The 17,155-nt window shown below is 42.3% G+C and overlaps 1 protein-coding gene across 1 annotated transcript in view; it reads left to right on the top strand.

The window, feature by feature from the left end:
- Positions 1 to 15,860, top strand: part of LOC126416448 (odorant receptor coreceptor-like) — a 72,761-nt gene extending 56,901 nt beyond the window's left edge. The window contains exons 7-8 of the mRNA XM_050084173.1: positions 7,434 to 7,589; positions 15,692 to 15,860. Coding sequence (XP_049940130.1) covers positions 7,434 to 7,589; positions 15,692 to 15,739 — 204 coding nt within the window. The 3' untranslated portion in view covers positions 15,740 to 15,860. The remainder of the gene's footprint in view (positions 1 to 7,433; positions 7,590 to 15,691) is intronic.
- The last annotated feature ends 1,295 nt before the right edge of the window (positions 15,861 to 17,155 follow it).

The following is a 17,155-nucleotide window of genomic DNA, read 5'->3' as shown; positions in this document are numbered from 1 at the left end:
AATATATTTTGAAAATGACGTCAATTTATCTTCTTTTTTCGTGAGGAGGTGCTCACTTGTCCTCTTTAAAACTTCAAGTGCAGCATCGGCAGACGAATTATTTTGAATAATTTTCGCTTTCTTCTGCGGTGGAATTTGGGGTGACTCAACTGTGTCCTAGAAGTACTACAAATACTCGCAGTATTCATACTTTTTTTTTCTTCCAGTTGTGAGTCATCGTCTTTTCTTACTTCTTCTGATGTACCCCAAAAAACGGAAAAAAGGTTCCGAATCTTTGTTTATATTTTTCACGCACCGCAAACTGAAGCACAATAGAAGCAAATTTCACGAGAATTTGACTATCGCTGGAATTTCCCTCACTGCATATGGGCTTTAGATGGAAAATATGTTCGAATTGTTAACCCTGCTCATGCTGTTAGCGCCGGCCGGAGTGGCCGTGCGGTTCTGGGCGCTACAGTCTGGAGCCGAGCGACCGCTGCGGTCGCAGGTTCGAATCCTGCCTCAGGCATGGATGTGTGTGGTGTCCTTAGGTTAGTTAGGTTTAATTAGTTCTAAGTTATAGGTGACTGATGACCTCAGAAATTAAGTCGCATAGTGCTCAGAGCCATTTGAACCATGCTGTTAGCACTAATTACAACTATAAAGACACTTTCAGCTTTTTGTTAATGGCATTAGTTGGTGTCTATTACCAATTTCCTATGCAGATGTGGGAGTGCAAGGACCTGTTTCGGACGGAGGTGTATTTAACCGAACAACTTTTAACAAAGCCCTTGAAGCAGGCGAGTTGCACATACCAGAACCAGAACCTCTGTCTGGAAGAGAAGTGTCCACCCCCAACGTAATTGTTGCTGACGATGCCTTTGCACTAAAAGAACACATAATGGAACCATTTCCAGGTAATCATAACAAAGGCAGCAAAGAAAGAGTATATAATTACAGACTCTGTAGAGCCCGAAGAGTAATCGAAAATGCCTTTGGGATATTGTCGTCTGTTTTTCATCTTGATCCCCATAAAGCAACTGTTGTGGTTTCGTGCTGCATTTATCTTCACAACTCCCTAAGAAGAAATCGGAAGCTCGCCTAATTTATTCACCACCAGGCAGTTCTAAAAACACAGATTAAGGGACTGTAGAACCTGGGAGATGGAGAGACCATCCACCACTTACATCGCTATCAAGTATGGGCAGAAATGTTGCCGAAGACGCAAAGCAAGTGAGAAATGAGTTTGCAGCATATTTTCAAAATGGTTCAAATGGCTCTGAGCACTATGAGACTTAACGTCTGAGGTCATCAGTCCCCTAGAACTACTTAAACCTAACTAATCTAACGACATCACACACATCCGTGCCCGAGGCAGGATTCGAACCCGCGACCGTAGCGGTCCTGCGGTTCCAGACTGTAGCGCCTAGAACCGCTCGGCAACCCCGGCCGGCGCAGCATATTTTGTCACCGCTGAAGGACAAGTGGGGTGGCAACATTTGTTTGCTTAGTGTCGAAGCTACTTCAGAGACTGTTCATCGAAAATATTTTTTTTCAGGTACTACAGAAAAGAACACATTCACAATGATCAGTGTTACGTAAAAAAAAGTTTGTAATAAAAAAACAAGAGGAATTAATACGATCTTACTTACGTGAAACCTGGATAAACTGTTTCTTGGCGTGTTTATGTCCTTCATGAATAGCAGTGAATTGTAGGCATACCACTTAGATATGTAAACATCTTCTCTGCCCGATTCTGATGGCTTTGTCGTTGATTTATTATATTCCCGTTGGAATTGAGATCTTAAGTTCTCAGAAACGCCGAATAAACACGCTAACTGATGAATTTCTTCCCGTTTGGCATTGCGATTTTTATAATCAGGGGATGATGGATTCCGCAAACAGCGTCTTTCAAGAAATTCTTGAATTAGTTTCATTGTGTAGTCCTTCATCCACTCCATCATCGCAAACGAATGCAAAATAGGACGAGATTACAGGTTATAACACCAATTGCTACGTAACGTACAGAGCTGATCACGTGTACCCAAGATGCAACACCTCGCGTCTGCCTGTGAACTGCGCAAGCGCAGTAGAAAATATATCTGCGATTTGTGCCGTGATATCGCTCGGCGAACGGAGACAGGCACATGTGCCGGAACAGAGCATTTATCGGAATTCTAGCGTCGACGTTGCAGGTAAAAGTCGCAGGGATTTGCGACTTGTGCCACACCTCATCAGCTAGATGTGCCGGGCACGAATCTCCGCGACAAATCCCGCAGTGTGAACGTAGCGTGACTGTAAATGAAATGGAAGACGATATGAAAGATAAAAGGGATTTTATGTTAGAGTCAGCAATCAGCAGAGCTTTCGAATATTTGAGATCAAACGAGACGGAAGACATAGGCATCTCACGTCATTGGGAGAAGTTGGAAACCAAACGATTATTCAAGTTCAAATTGGCCTATAGAATCTACGTTACTAGACACATGGCATCAGTATTTACAAAAATAAAAAAAAATTAAAAAAATCTTCCACACGTTTCAGAAAGTTGTCATGTTAGATACGTGTGAAAACTATTATACAGTCAGCTTATCAGTTCGTACATCAGCGCTCTCGACAAAAATAATATACAGAAGAACGTGAAAGAAGATTCAGTTTGGCTTTAGGAAAGGAAAAGACACTAGAGGAAGTCAGCTGACTTTGCGTTTCATAATGGAAACAAGACTTACGGAAAATCGAGACACGTACGTTGCATTTGTTGTTCTACAAAACGTGTTTGACAAAGTAAAATGGTGCAAAATGTTCGCGAAAGCTATTCGTAACTTCGGCCTAGTGTCTTCAAGCCTTCTTCATATAAGTTCTCCGCTTGGGAAACGAATTGTGGCCCTCCTGGTCTGCAAGTTGTTGTCCACCAACTGCAGTAAGAGGTAACAGTCACTGCTTGCCATGTCGACGCCATTCTGAGTGTGGTCGAGAAGCTTATAGTGAAAATCTGAGTCACATGACGTCCACTGACCTCTAGGAAAGTCCATCAACCTTGAAGTCTAAATAAAGCGTAGTATTCGCAGTCTTGGAAAAGTTGGGGATTTTTTTCGATGTGGGCAGCATTGATTGGGAACGCATTAACAATGAAGAGGACTAACCCGGACAACAGTTCCTCGTACCAGGCTCAGGTGTTAGGTCTCACACATCTATTTCGCAATACACTGCGGCTGTATTACTAGAACAACGTACTCTGAAATCAATCGAAAGAAGGCGTTTTACGTCCCAAAAACAATAGCCGTCATTTCTTAACTTGTCGGTCTCTAATTTATCCGGTATTGGCAACGTTGCACGACGCCATTGCTGTTTCGCGTTGGTACTGGTCATCAACGTCTAGTCGCCTGTAATAGCGCGAAAAAACAGGCATATCCATCTCGTAGATAGTCGTCCAAAAGTGCTCATCCGCTTAACTTTTTTTTTTTTTAATTTGTGGTAACGTCTTACGGGACCAAACTGCTTAGGTCATCAGTCCCTAAGCTTACGCACTACGTAACCTAACTTACGCTAAGGACAACATACAGACCCATGCCCGAGGGATGACTCGAACCTCCGACGGAGGAAGCCGCGCAGTCCGTACAAGACACCCGAGACCGCGCGGCTACCCCGCGAGGCCCGCTCAATATTATTTGTGTTTATAGATGAACATTTTCGGCGCCCACATTACACGCTTGGGATATCTGACAGTTTGGCAAATAGCGATGAGTCCCAAACGACGGAATTCATCGAACAGAACCCAAAAGTACACTAATGGCCATTAAAATTGCTACACCACGAAGATGACGTGCTACAGACGCGAAATTTAACCGACAGGAAGAAGATGCTTTCATATGCAAATAATCAGCTTTTCAGAGCATTCACACAAGGTTAGCGCGGATGGCGACACCTACAACGTACTAACATGAGGAAAGTTTCCAACAGATTTCTCATACACAAACAGCAGTAGACCGGAGTTGCCTGGTGAAACGTTGTTGTGATGCCTCGTGTAAGGAGGAGAAATGCGTACCATCACGTTTCCGACTTTGCTAAAGGTCGGATTTTAGTCTATCGCGATTGCGGTTTATCGTATCGCGACATTGCTGTTCGCGTTGGTCGAGATCCAATGACTGTTAGCAGAATATGGAATCGGTGGGTTCAGGAGGGTAATACGGAACGCCGTGCTGGATACCAGCCACCTCGTATCACTAGCAGTCGAGATGACAGGCATCTTATCCGCATGACTGTAACGGATCGTGCAGCCACATCTGGATCCCTGGGTCAACAGATGGGGACGTTTGCAATACAACAACCATCTGCAAGAACAGTTCGAGGACGTTTGCAGTAGTATGGACTATCAGCTCGGAGACCATGGCTGCGGTTACCCTTGACGCTGCATCACAGACAGCAGCGCCTGCGATGGTGTACTCAACGATGAACCTGGGTGCACGAATGGCAAAACGTCGTTTTTTCGGATGAATCCAGGTTCTGTTTAAGGCATCATGATGGTCGCATCCATGTTTGGCGACATAGTGGTGAACGCACATTGGAAGCGTGTACTCGTCATCGCCATACTGGCGTATCACCCGGCGTGATGGTATGGGGTGCCATTGGTTACACGTCTCGGTCACCTATTGTTCGCATTGACGGGACTTTGAACAGTGGACGTTACATTTCAGGTGTGATACGACCCGTCGCTCTACCCGTCATTCGATCCCTGCGAAACCCTACATTTCAGCAAGATAATGCACGACCGCATGTTGCAAATCCTGTACGGGCCTTACTGGAGACAGAAAATATTCGACTGCTGCCCTGGCGAGCACATTCTCCAGATCTCTCACCAACTGAAAACGTCTGGTCAATGGTGGCCGAGCAACTGGCTCGTCACAATGCGCCAGACACTACTCTTAATGAACTGCGGTATCGTGTTGAAGCTGCATGGGCAGCTGTACCTGTACACGCCATCCAAGCTCAATGCCCAGGCATATCAAGGCCTTTATTACGCCCAAAGGTGGTTGTTCTGGGTGCTGATTTCTCAGGATCTATGCACCCAAATTGCGTGAAAATGTAATCACATGTCATTTCTAGTATAATATATTTGTCCAATGAATACCCGTTTATCATCTGCATTTCTTCTTTGTGTAGCAATTTTAATGACCAGTAGTGTGAATCCGTTACATCGCAGTTTGATAATTACCATTTGAGCGATTGCATTAGTCTGGATATTGGGCCTCCCGCTTCGTTCTTCATCTTGCACATTTGCACGGACACTTGTAATGTGCCAACACAGTTGTCCAACCGTCCCCTCACTCGTGGCTGTATCCACACAGTCTAGGCATAAGCGCTCATGAATTTGAGTAAGCGCAAATCCTGTGTCAAACAAAGATCGAATTACAACACACAGTGGAGGGCCTGCGACCAACCTTTCTGTATGCTTGACGTTCTGGACTTACACCTGGAGTTACGGTCTGGGGTGCGATTTCGTATGACATCAGGAACACTCTCGTGGTTATCCTGCGCACGCTGACTGCAAATTTGTTTGTCAGTTTCATGATTCGACCTCTTGTGCTGACGGTCATTATCAGCATTCCAGAGGGTGTTTTCCAACAAAATAAACGCTCACCCACATACCGCTGCTGTAGCCCAACGTGCTCTACAGAGTGCCGACATGTTGCCTCGGATCTGTCTCTAATCGAGCACGTATGGGACATCGTCGGATGACAGTTCCAGCATCATCCACAAACAGCATTAACTGTCCTTGTATTGACCGACTAAGTGAAACAGGCATGGAACTCCATTTGACGAACTGATAAGCTGCGTCCGTACAACACAATGAATGCACGTTTGGATGTTTTCATTCAATATTCTGGAGGTTACACTGTTTATTAATGTACCATCATGTCTTATGTGCAATGGCTTATTTCGCACTTACCTTAACCTGTGATGCTGCATTGTTAATAACTTAATTATGTTACCTATATCTACATATACATCTACATGGATACTCTGCAAATCACATTTAAGTGCCTGGCAGTGGGATTATCGAACCACCTTCACAATTCCCTATTATTCCAATCACGTATAGCGCGTGGAAAGAATAAACACCTATATCTTTCCGTGCGAGCTCTAATTTCCCTTATTTTATCGTGGTGATCGTTTCTCCCTTTGTAGGTCGGTGTCAACAAAATATTTTCGCATTCGGAGGAGACAGTTGGTGATTGGAATTTCGTGAGAAGATTCCGTCGGAACGAATGATTTCCAGCCCAAATCCTGTATCATTTCTGTGACACTCTCTCCCTTATTCCGCGATAGTACAAAACGTGCTGCCTTTATTTGAACTTTTTCGATGTACTCCGTCAGTCCTATCTGCTAAGGATCCCACACCGCGGAGCAGTATTCTAAAACAGGACGGACAAGCTTAGTGTAGGCAGTCTCCTTAGTAGGTCTGTTACATTTTCTAAGTGTCCTGCCAATAAAACGCAGCCTTTGGTTAGCTTTCCCCACAACATTTTCTGTGTGTTCTTTCCAATGTAAGTGGTTCGCAATTGTAATACCTAGGTATTTAGTTGAATTTACGGCCGCGCGGTTAGAGGCGCCATGTTACTAATCGTGCTGCCCCTCCCACAGGAGGTTCAAGTCCTCCCTGGGGCATGGGTGTGAGTTTTGTCCTTAGCGTTAAGTTAGTTTAAGCAGTGTGTAAGTCTAGCGACCGATGACCTCAGCATTTTTGTTCCTTAGGACTTCACACAAATCTTAACATCTGAATTTACGGCTTTTAGATTAAACTGATTTATCGTGTAACCGAAGTTTAACGAAATCCTTTTAGCACTCATGTGGGTGAACTCACACTTTTCATTATTTAGGGTCAACTGCCATTTTCGCACCATTCAGATTTTTTTTCTAAATCGTTTTGCAGTTTGTCTTGATCTTCTGATGACTTTGTTAGTCGATAAACGACAGCGTCATCTTCAAACAACCGAACGCGGTTGCATAGATTGTCTCCCAAATCGTTTATATAGATAAGGAACTGCAAAGGGCCTATAACACTACCTTAGGAACGCCTGAAGTCACTTCTGTTTTACTCGATGACGTACCGTGAATTATTACGAACTGTGACCTCTCTGACAGGAAATCGCAAATCCAGTCACATAACTGAGACGATATTCCACAAGGACGCAATTTCACTGTGAGCCGCTTGTGTGGTACAGTGTCAAAAGCCTTCCGGAAATCCAGAAATATTCCGGAAATCCGGAAGATAGATGTATTCCTGAAATGTCATTACTCTATGTTACTTATTTTTCGGTGTCGCGATTTTTTTCCGTCAGTGCAATACTTATAATTCATTTATTAGTTCTGATATGGCAAAAACGCCATTTTTAATTGTGACACAAGTTTCGCCCTACTGTACAGAGAACGCGGTGGCGGCATTTGTGTTTCAGAGCGAGCGGCTTCTGGAGTCTGCCTTCAGTTGTGGCTGGCCAGAGGCGGACAAGCGTTTCTGCAGCACCCTGCGCATCTTCATGCTACAGGTGTCACGCCCTCTTAAGCTGCAGATTGGGAAGGTATTCACTCTCTCCAGGAACCTTTTCCTTCAGGTACGTACACCTGTGCATATTGCTTAAAATTAAAGTTAATTGGTAATCAGCTCATCTAAAAGGTAAACTCTATGTGTGCATCCGGATACTCTGAGGTTCATAGATCTACAAATTTTCCACAACCGATGTTACTTTCAGCAAAATCCTTTTGGGTGTTCGACTAAGACATTATACAACACTAAAGCAATTTAACAACAGATGTTTCGACAGCCTCTGAAGGCTACTAAATTGCTGCATTCTGGGGATATTTTTAGCCACCAGTCAGAGTGACAGTTGCACCTTACGTCCCCAATTTCTTCTCCAAAGTTTTCCAATCTGTCTTCGTTTACAGTTTTTACCCTTCACATCTAGTGCCACGGAAGTTGTTCCCTGATATGCGTTGTTGTCCTGTTCCTTCTTATTGTTAGTGTTTGCCGCATGTTACTGACTTCGCCGATTATGCGAGAAACCTTCTCATTCCTTATCATTCCACGTAACATAATTACTTCTACTGTACGACACCTCAGACGATTAGATTCTCTTCTTATCAGGTTTTCCCATGTTCCATGATTCCACACGTACATTCTCAAAAATTTCTTCCTCAGATTAAGGTCAATAATCAATACCAGTAGCAAGGAATACCCTATTTGCTTGTGAGAGTCTGATTCTTACGACCTCCTTGTTTCGTTCGTCTTGTGTTATTTTGCTTCCGAATTAGCATAATTCATTCACTTCATGTACTTCGTGGTCACCAACTTTTATGTTAAATTAATCGCTAATGTCATCTCTGCTACTCATCACTACTTTAGTCTCTCTTCGGTTTACACTCAGTCCATAGTCTGCACACACTACACTGACCTTTGCATTGAACAGTCCATATCATTATTCATCACTTTCACTGATGAAAGCAATGTCGTCAGCAAATCTTACGGCTGATATGATTTTTTCTTTTATTTCCGTTATTGCGTCTTCCATTTATAGACTGAACAGAAGTGGCGAAAGACGGCGTCCGTGTCTTAACAGTTTCTAATCCGAGCACTTCGTTCTTGGCCTTCCGTTCTTAGTGTTCCCTTTAGAAAAAATATGCGTTTTAGTCTTTCGTTGAAATTTGTGTACTTTGCCTACTCGGTTTCGGTACATAGCACCATCCTCAACCCATCCTATGATTAAATAAGTCCAGTACCTAGAAACGTAGAAAAATAGTGTGAGACAATTTACAAAATTTGTTTTCTCTGTATGATCGTAAGGTATGGTACAGAGTGCAACCTCAAAATAACCCAGGTTGGGGGCAGCAATGATAAGTGAGCCCCCTATGCACAGAGCTAAATTTTTTACTTCTTACAGAAAGTCACAATGTGAAAGATTACTAATACATTAAATAACATAACATATGAAATTAACAAATTAAGTAACGAAACAAAGTATAAAATAGTGCCCACTACAATAAAACATTAAAACCCATGTTTACACTCAGACCGCTTGTATACAGTTTATATCAGAATAAAAATCGATCTGAGCATGAATCTTTTAATCATTTAAATGTCGTCAAAAGTATGGTGTTGTATATTAAAAACCCTAAATTACTTTTATTGAAAAGCTCCGAGCATTCAGAGGGAGTGGCGTCACAGTGTGAGTATCCATCACTTTGTTAACGTCTGTTCATCCACGCTGTGGCCATGTGTATGCAGGCGCTCTCAGCAATGTTGTATCACACTTCTCCACGCTGGGTCGTGGTTCATCCACCAGCCACGGCCGTGATAACCACTGCGCGTCGGTAACTGGCAACTGCGAGAAGCTACATCGATGAGTTTTGATATTAAGAGACCACAAAGGACCACGACACTAATTCATACAAACATGCCGTGCTGCGAACGTTATCATATTGCGGCATTTTCGTGCAGTTACTATATTCAGCACCTGGCGGTCCTGCACATCTGTAAGTGATAAGACCACTTCCGTCCATAGCTACTTTGTGCATCTGCAACTTACAACAGGTAGTCAAGTGCATTTAAAACATCATTGTGCAAGGGCCCGTATCATCTCAAAATAAATCTTTAAATCACTGATTTAAAATGATTTCTAGAGCTCAGCATTGACTTTTAATATGGGACATACGCACTTGGGAAGAGAGCGTGATCTCTGCTTTCCGGCGGTAAGGGGCCAACTACACGTTTTAAGGTTGCAGTCTGTACCATCCGCGCCCTCACAGAGGAACAGGTTTCGTAAAATTCTCTTGCATTTTGTTCCAACTGTTTACTGGCATTTTTTGAACATATAGTAGCCTGATGACGGTACTTCGTGCCTAGACCGGTAAGCAAATCAAAAATTACTTCAAAAATATATTTCTTTAAACTGTGTTGATCGCTGTTCGACCCTACAGTCGGGAATATGTTCCTCATTGATTTTTGCGCGTATTGTATATTACCCGTCTTTCCCTATTTATTCTGAAAATTTCGACCATTTGACACCGTTTCAGATTGTCAAAAGCTTTTTCTAGATCAACAGATCCTATGAACATATCTTCATTTTCCTTAAGTCTTGCTTCCTTTCTGAAACGGACATCGAGTGTCCGTCTGATACACTTACACTAGCTAAAACCAGACAGATGGTCCTCTTACCACAGCATCAGTTTTCTTTCCCGTTCTTCACTGCGTCACTCTTCTCACGGGTAGGTTTTCAGTGCCATACTCCAGGTCACGGTGTAGCCTGATACCCTCATCGTCACCTCTGGAGTGGTTATGCCTGGTAGACTCAGTGTCAGAATGTAACATAATGCTTCTTGGGCCATTGCACGTGGTACATTCAAGGTGAGGTTTTAACGTAATGCATGTTATTTGTCCTCCCCCCTCCTTCCACCACCCACATCTCTCTGTCAACTGCGTGATACAAAAATAGCGGGAAAATGGATGTCATGCATAGAGTGGGCCAATTGGTTAAGATAATTATTTAAGAAGATTCCACCCTCCACCTCCTACCCTTTCTCTCTCTAGACGAACAGCATAGCTTAAATGAAGCCCTCCTCGCCATTTTATTACTATTCAACTTGTGTGGGAATTTAATCATTTGAAGTCAGTACACTGTATTCATCGTACTTAAAAATGGAGGTGAATATTACAATAATGTGAGATAAGACTTTCTGACATTATAGCGTGTACCTGTTGCTTGGCTGAGTTATTGTAATTTAATAACGTCATAGCATATTCTGCAAAAGGGGTAGGAAATATTAATTTATGAGGAAAGATTCTTTGACAATACAGTGTGTGATAGGGACACAGCTGAATCTCTATAATTTCATGACACCATTTCGTATTCTTCACAATGGATGGAAATATTGACTTAATGTCATAAGACGCTTTATCATTGGAATGTGTGAATAGGCCACTGCTTAATTAATATAAATTAATGATTTCAAGGCATAATCTGAAAAATCGTAGAAAATAATAACACAATGTCATAAGTGACTTTTAGATTACAGTGTGTGACTGGGGCGCCGCTGATTTACTATAAATTAATGATATCATCTTGTTTTCTGTCAGCACTCTAGAGCCTGAACACGCCTATCTACAACTTTTGACTGATATTCTCCCACCGGCCGGAGTAGCCGAGCGGTTCTAGGTGCTACAGTCTGGAACCGCGCTACCTCTACGGTCGTAGGTTCGAATCCTGCCTCGGGCATGGATGTTTGTGATGTCCTTAGGTTGGTTAGGTTTAAGTAGTTCTAAGTTCTAGGGGACTGATGACCTCAGAAGTTAAGTCCCATAGTCCTCAGAGCCATTTGAACTATTTTTTGATATTCTCCCACTTCTCCCACTTTTGGAAGAGCGTTTACCACAGACATGTGTAAACATGGGACTGAATAATTACAGTAATATGATAACCAAACAAATCGATAACCAGTTTCTGCAAAGCATTATTTAACAACAAATGTACTCCTGCTACGCACCGTCTGCAAGCACTTGTGCGCATGAATACACCCCATCATTGCTTTTAACGGCCATTACAATTTTACTGATTTTCTCTCAGTATTCCAATGACACATAAATAAATACAAGAGTGGGCAATTAGCACAATGTGATATTTAAGGGAGTACAGCGATATCCCAAGTTACATAAATAGTACACTGCAACAAATATATATATCAAGTTAGCAAGGGACATGCCCCTGCATTATTAGAGAGTTAAAATCAATGATCTCTCTATAACGTCCTCTTAGAGAAATACGACCCTTTTTTTAATGTACGAGGGCAGTTCAATAAGTAATGCGACACATTTTTTTTTTCTGAAACAGGGGTTGTTTTATTCAGCATTGAAATACATCAGGTTATTCCCCAATCTTTTAGCTACACAACACTATTTTTCAACGTAATCTCCATTCAATGCTACGGCCTTACGCCACCTTCAAATGAGGGCCTGTATGCCTGCACGGTACCATTCCACTGGTCGATGTCGGAGCCAACGTCGTACTGCATCAATAACTTCTTCATCATCCGCGTAGTGCCTCCCACGGATTGCGTCCTTCATTGGGCCAAACATATGGAAATCCGACGGTGCGGGATAGGGGCTGTAGGGTGCATGAGGAAGAACAGTCCACTGAAGTTTTGTGAGCTCCTCTCGGGTGCGAAGACTTGTGTGAGGTCTTGCGTTGTCATGAAGAAGGAGAAGTTCGTTCAGATTTTTGTGCCTACGAACACGCTGAAGTCGTTTCTTCAATTTCTGAAGAGTAGCACAATACACTTCAGAGTTGATCGTTTGACCATGGGGAAGGACATCGAACAGAATAACCCCTTCAGCGTGCCAGAAGACTGTAATCATGACTTTACCGGCTGAGGGTATGGCTTTAAACTTTTTCTTGGTAGGGGAGTGGGTGTCGCGCCACTCCATTGATTGCCGTTTTGTTTCGGGTTCGAAGTGATGAACCCATGCTTCATCGCCTGTAACAATCTTTGACAAGAAATTGTCACCCTCAGCCACATGACGAGCAAGCAATTCCGCACAGATGGTTCTCCTTTGCTCTTTATTGTGTTCGGTTAGACAACGAGGGACCCAGCGGGAACAAACCTTTGAATATCCCAACTGGTGAACAATTGTGACAGCACTACCAACAGAGATGTCAAGTTGAGCACTGAGTTGTTTGATGGTGATCCGTCGATCATCTCGAACGAGTGTGTTCGCACGCTCCGCCATTGCAGGAGTCACAGCTGTGCACGGCCAGCCCGCACACGGGAGATCAGACAGTCTTGCTTGACCTTGCGGCGATGATGACACACGCTTTGCCCAACGACTCACCGTGCTTTTGTCCACTGCCAGATCACCGTAGACATTCCGCAAGCGCCTATGAATATCAGAGATGCCCTGGTTTTCCGCCAAAAGAAACTCGATCACTGCCCGTTGTTTGCAACGCACATCCGTTACAGACGCCATTTTAACAGCTCCGTACAGCGCTGCCACCTGTCGGAAGTCAATGAAACTATACGAGATGAAGCGGGAATGTTTGAAAATATTCCACAAGAAATTTCCGGTTTTTTCAACCAAAATTGGCCGAGAAAAAAAATGTGTTGCATTACTTATTGAACTGCCCTTGTAGTGACCATGTAAATAATGACATAAAAATTCAAGGTTTACACTCACAACACATTGATAAATTTAGGAGCGATAGAGGAACTGCATTTCATTTAAAGCAAGCAAAAATGTGGTGTAGAGACACAAGTGTCATCATATCTGCTATCAGGTGTGGCACGGCAGCTTTACAGCTCAGAGTCTACTGCCGCCATTGCTGCCCGCACTCTCTGCCAGAGGCTTCTGTACCTTGCATATATACATATCATATCACCTTTTAATCAGGGAAGCACAATTTTCTGGATGTATACAGAGAGGAGAGAGAAAGGCAGAGAGAGAAAGAGAGAAGGATAATGGCATTTCATGCGCTCTCTATTCCACTAACCACCAACCATCATAAATTCGTCCCCTTATGATACATAACGTCCACCTCTGAGACAGCCAAATGATTTGGGATTTACCGTCCGTGCCATGCACACTCTATCGCCATTACAATAGGTAGCGGCTAGTCGAGGAAATCGGCTACACCGACGTTAACGATTATCACCCCAACAACTGCCCCAGTACTTCCCCTTGGGCAGCGGAAAGGGCATTAGATACTGAGCTAGCAATCTCAAGAGTCATCGCTGACCATGGGTACGATTATAAATATAACATCGCATTACATTTTTGGTTTACCTTAAATAAAGTACGCGAACAGCCTCGACACAGCGGTAACATCGGTTCCCGTCAGATCACCGAAGTCAAGCGCTGCTGGGCTTGGCTAGCACTTGGATGGGTAACAGTCTGGGTCTGCCGCGTGCTGTCGGCAAGCGGAGTGCACTCAGCCCTTGCGAGGCCAATTGAGGAGCTGTCTGATTGTGAGTTAGCGACACTGGTCACGAAAACTGACGACATGCGGGAGAGTGGTGTGCTGACAACATGCCCTCCGTATGATGCCTAAAGGCTGAGAATGACACAGTGGCCACTCGGTATCATTGGGGCTCCAACCTCGGGTTCGGAAGGTTTTCTTTTTCTTTTTTTTAAATTCTGAATAAAGTTCATCTCCAAGACTATTCCTGTCTAATAGCGGTGGAGATGCTAACTGTTTACACTGTAAATTTAGCGAGTACTCAGATTTTTATTCCATGATTTACAAGTCCACTATAATCGTGTGGCGTTGTATATCTCCAAAGCAGTCTTATAGTGATTTCATTGTTTCTAACATGCTGATAATCCAGGAGAGCGTTCCTTTTAGACCTGGTACCTATTTAATGCAGTGTGCTGTTTGTTTTACGTAGGATATCGCTGTATTTGGTTCAATGTCACACGGAGTTAATTATTCAGTCTCGCACTTATGTGTGTATTTGGAATACTGAGAGAATACCGACAAAACTCAATGAGTTATATATAGCAATGGAGGGGTGTGTTCATACTTTCGAGTGCTAGCAGAATATGCATGGTAGGAGTATATCTGTTGTTAACTAACGGTATGTGGAATGTGTTTAAATGGGACATGTATATAATTTCTTTAAATGTCACAGTGTGGTAATTGTCAGTCCTGTATTTGTGGGTGTATTCGGTTTTCAATCTTGGAAAGTGGGAGAAAATCGATCAAAAACTGGAAATATGAATGGGAGGTGGTTTGCAGAAAATGTCAGGATGTCATTTATTTATACTAATTCAGCAATGTCCCTATCACAAACTGTAATATCAAAGTGTTTCACATCATAAATTGTTTTAATATTTCCCTCCATTTTGTAGAATGTGCCATGATGTCATTAATTTATAGAAATTAAGAAGTGTCCAATAACTTAGTGTGATGTTAATATGTATGATGTCATAAATTATATTAATATTTCACGTTTTTGCAGAATATGCCATGACGTCATTAAATTACAGAAATTCGACCAAGGCCTGGCCACACACTGTAATGTCAAAATGTCTTACCTCATAAATTATGGTAATGTTTACCAGAATTTTTTAATAAGATAACTCTGCCGCTACACTCCAGAGACCACGAAAGTTGAAACTCACAGAACTGCATCGGTAATAAAAGGGGGGAGGGTCTATGGGATGACGTAAATACATGCATTTTCTCATCATATCGTAACACAGCACAGCATTTTTCCGTCACAGTCAGTTTTAGTAGAAAACCTGTACGTAGTTCCTGCACTATACATACGGGGTGTCTATCCTAAGAGTCGTCAGGCGTATTTTTTCTGGTATTTCAGCAGATGTTTGTACTTTACATATACCTGTCCGTATTATTATGAGACCAGCACATAAAAATTTGAAATTTGTAGCACTGCTTCAGATATTTCCTCAATTTTACCTTTCACATTGCCGTTGCCGGCCACGGTGGAAGCGGTTCTAGGCGCTTCAGTGTGGAACCGCACGACTGCTACGGTCGCAGGTTCGAATCCTGCCTCGGGCATGGATGTGTGTGATGTCCTTAGGTTAGTTAGGTTTAAGTAGTTCTGAGTTCTAGCGGACTGATAACCTCAGATGTTAAGTCCAGTAGTGCTCAGAGCCATTTGAACCATTTGAACCTTTCACATTATAAAACTTGTTTATCTTTCTTTTCAGATTTTGAACACATCGTATACGATCTTCAACATGATGATTAACTTCTAAAGGTGAACTTGGCGCTGTTTTTCTTTTGCCTTCATGCCGCTGTTTATTTCAAGCATCACCCACGTAAACTACTAAGTAAAATACAAATGCTAGTATTTATATCACACTTGACTGGGTCTTTTTCTTAGAGGTAGTCTGCATTCTAACACTAATAAAAGATTATACCTCATATTTTTCGATGTACAAGAGCAACATTTTGGTGCAGTATATTTTAGATATGAATTACAAGTAACCTAAGACATAATTACACCTGTATTGTAGCGATAGGAGTAAAATGTTATTTATACTACAGAATGCTGCAAGATCTGTTCGACATTAACAAGATGCAAGATAAAAAGTGATTTATAAGGTATATGCAAACTGGAACTTAAAAATTTATTGTTAAACTAGTAACGCTGCATCAAATCTGAAGGCACTAACTGCACATGTGTGATAAATAAAATTTTATCTAGCATAATATATTTTTCCTGTGCAATATTCTAAGCACCTTTAATTCTACAAATTGCTTCAAATATCTATTACGACTTTTCTCATGGGAAACACACAGCTCCTTCGTATATGTGGATTAGCATCTCTCTCTCTCTCTCTCTCTCTCTCTCTTTGTGTGTGTGTGTGTGTGTATGTGTGTGTGTGTGTGTGTGTGTGTGTGTGTGTGTGTGTGTGTCTGTGTGTCTGTGTGTGTGTGTGTGTGTGTGTGTGTGTGTATCTGTGTGTGGATGCACGCCTGTAGGAACCGAGTAACAGTGATTGTGCTGGTGAAGAATAATACACCATCACCGAAAAAGTTTAATACTGTTTGAGGTAAGAATGAACAAGTGAAAAATTAGAAATATTCTTGAATAATAACATGTGCACTGGATATTATGTACTGTGAACAGCGCGACAAGCGGCTGAAACAAAATCAATATGTGAAATGGAAATGACAGTAAGTATTCAGGAAGAAATAAGCGTACGTGTTCGGTGAATTAGCCGTAAAACTCCATTTTAATTCATATTGTCCAGTAATTATCTCCTTTCCACCAGTTCTGTAGTTATGTATTAAATAAAATATTTAAAATGGAAGAACTGTGGATATATTTTCCCTTTTTCTTTGGCCAGTTTGAGGATTATCTTCGATTTGTGAACGGGGAAAAAGGGAAGTTTCCTAAATTTTTATTCCGTGACTCATTTGCTGTATGAAATACGGGTAATGTATATGACAGGACATATTTCTACTAAGATATAACAGCAACGATATGTGATACAGTTTTCATGTAAATTTATTATGTGGCTGTTGTGGTCTTCAGTCCAGAGGCTGGTTTGATGCAGCTCTCCAAGCTACTCTATCCTGTGCAAGCTTCGTCATCTCCCAGTACCTACTGCAACCTACATCCTTCTAAATCTGTTTAGTGTATTCATCTCTTGGTCTCCCTCTAC

The sequence above is a fragment of the Schistocerca serialis genome, chromosome 8 (genome assembly GCF_023864345.2).
Source record: "Schistocerca serialis cubense isolate TAMUIC-IGC-003099 chromosome 8, iqSchSeri2.2, whole genome shotgun sequence".
Classification (NCBI taxonomy): domain Eukaryota; kingdom Metazoa; phylum Arthropoda; class Insecta; order Orthoptera; family Acrididae; genus Schistocerca; species Schistocerca serialis.
This window is presented reverse-complemented; position numbering and strand designations above follow the sequence as displayed.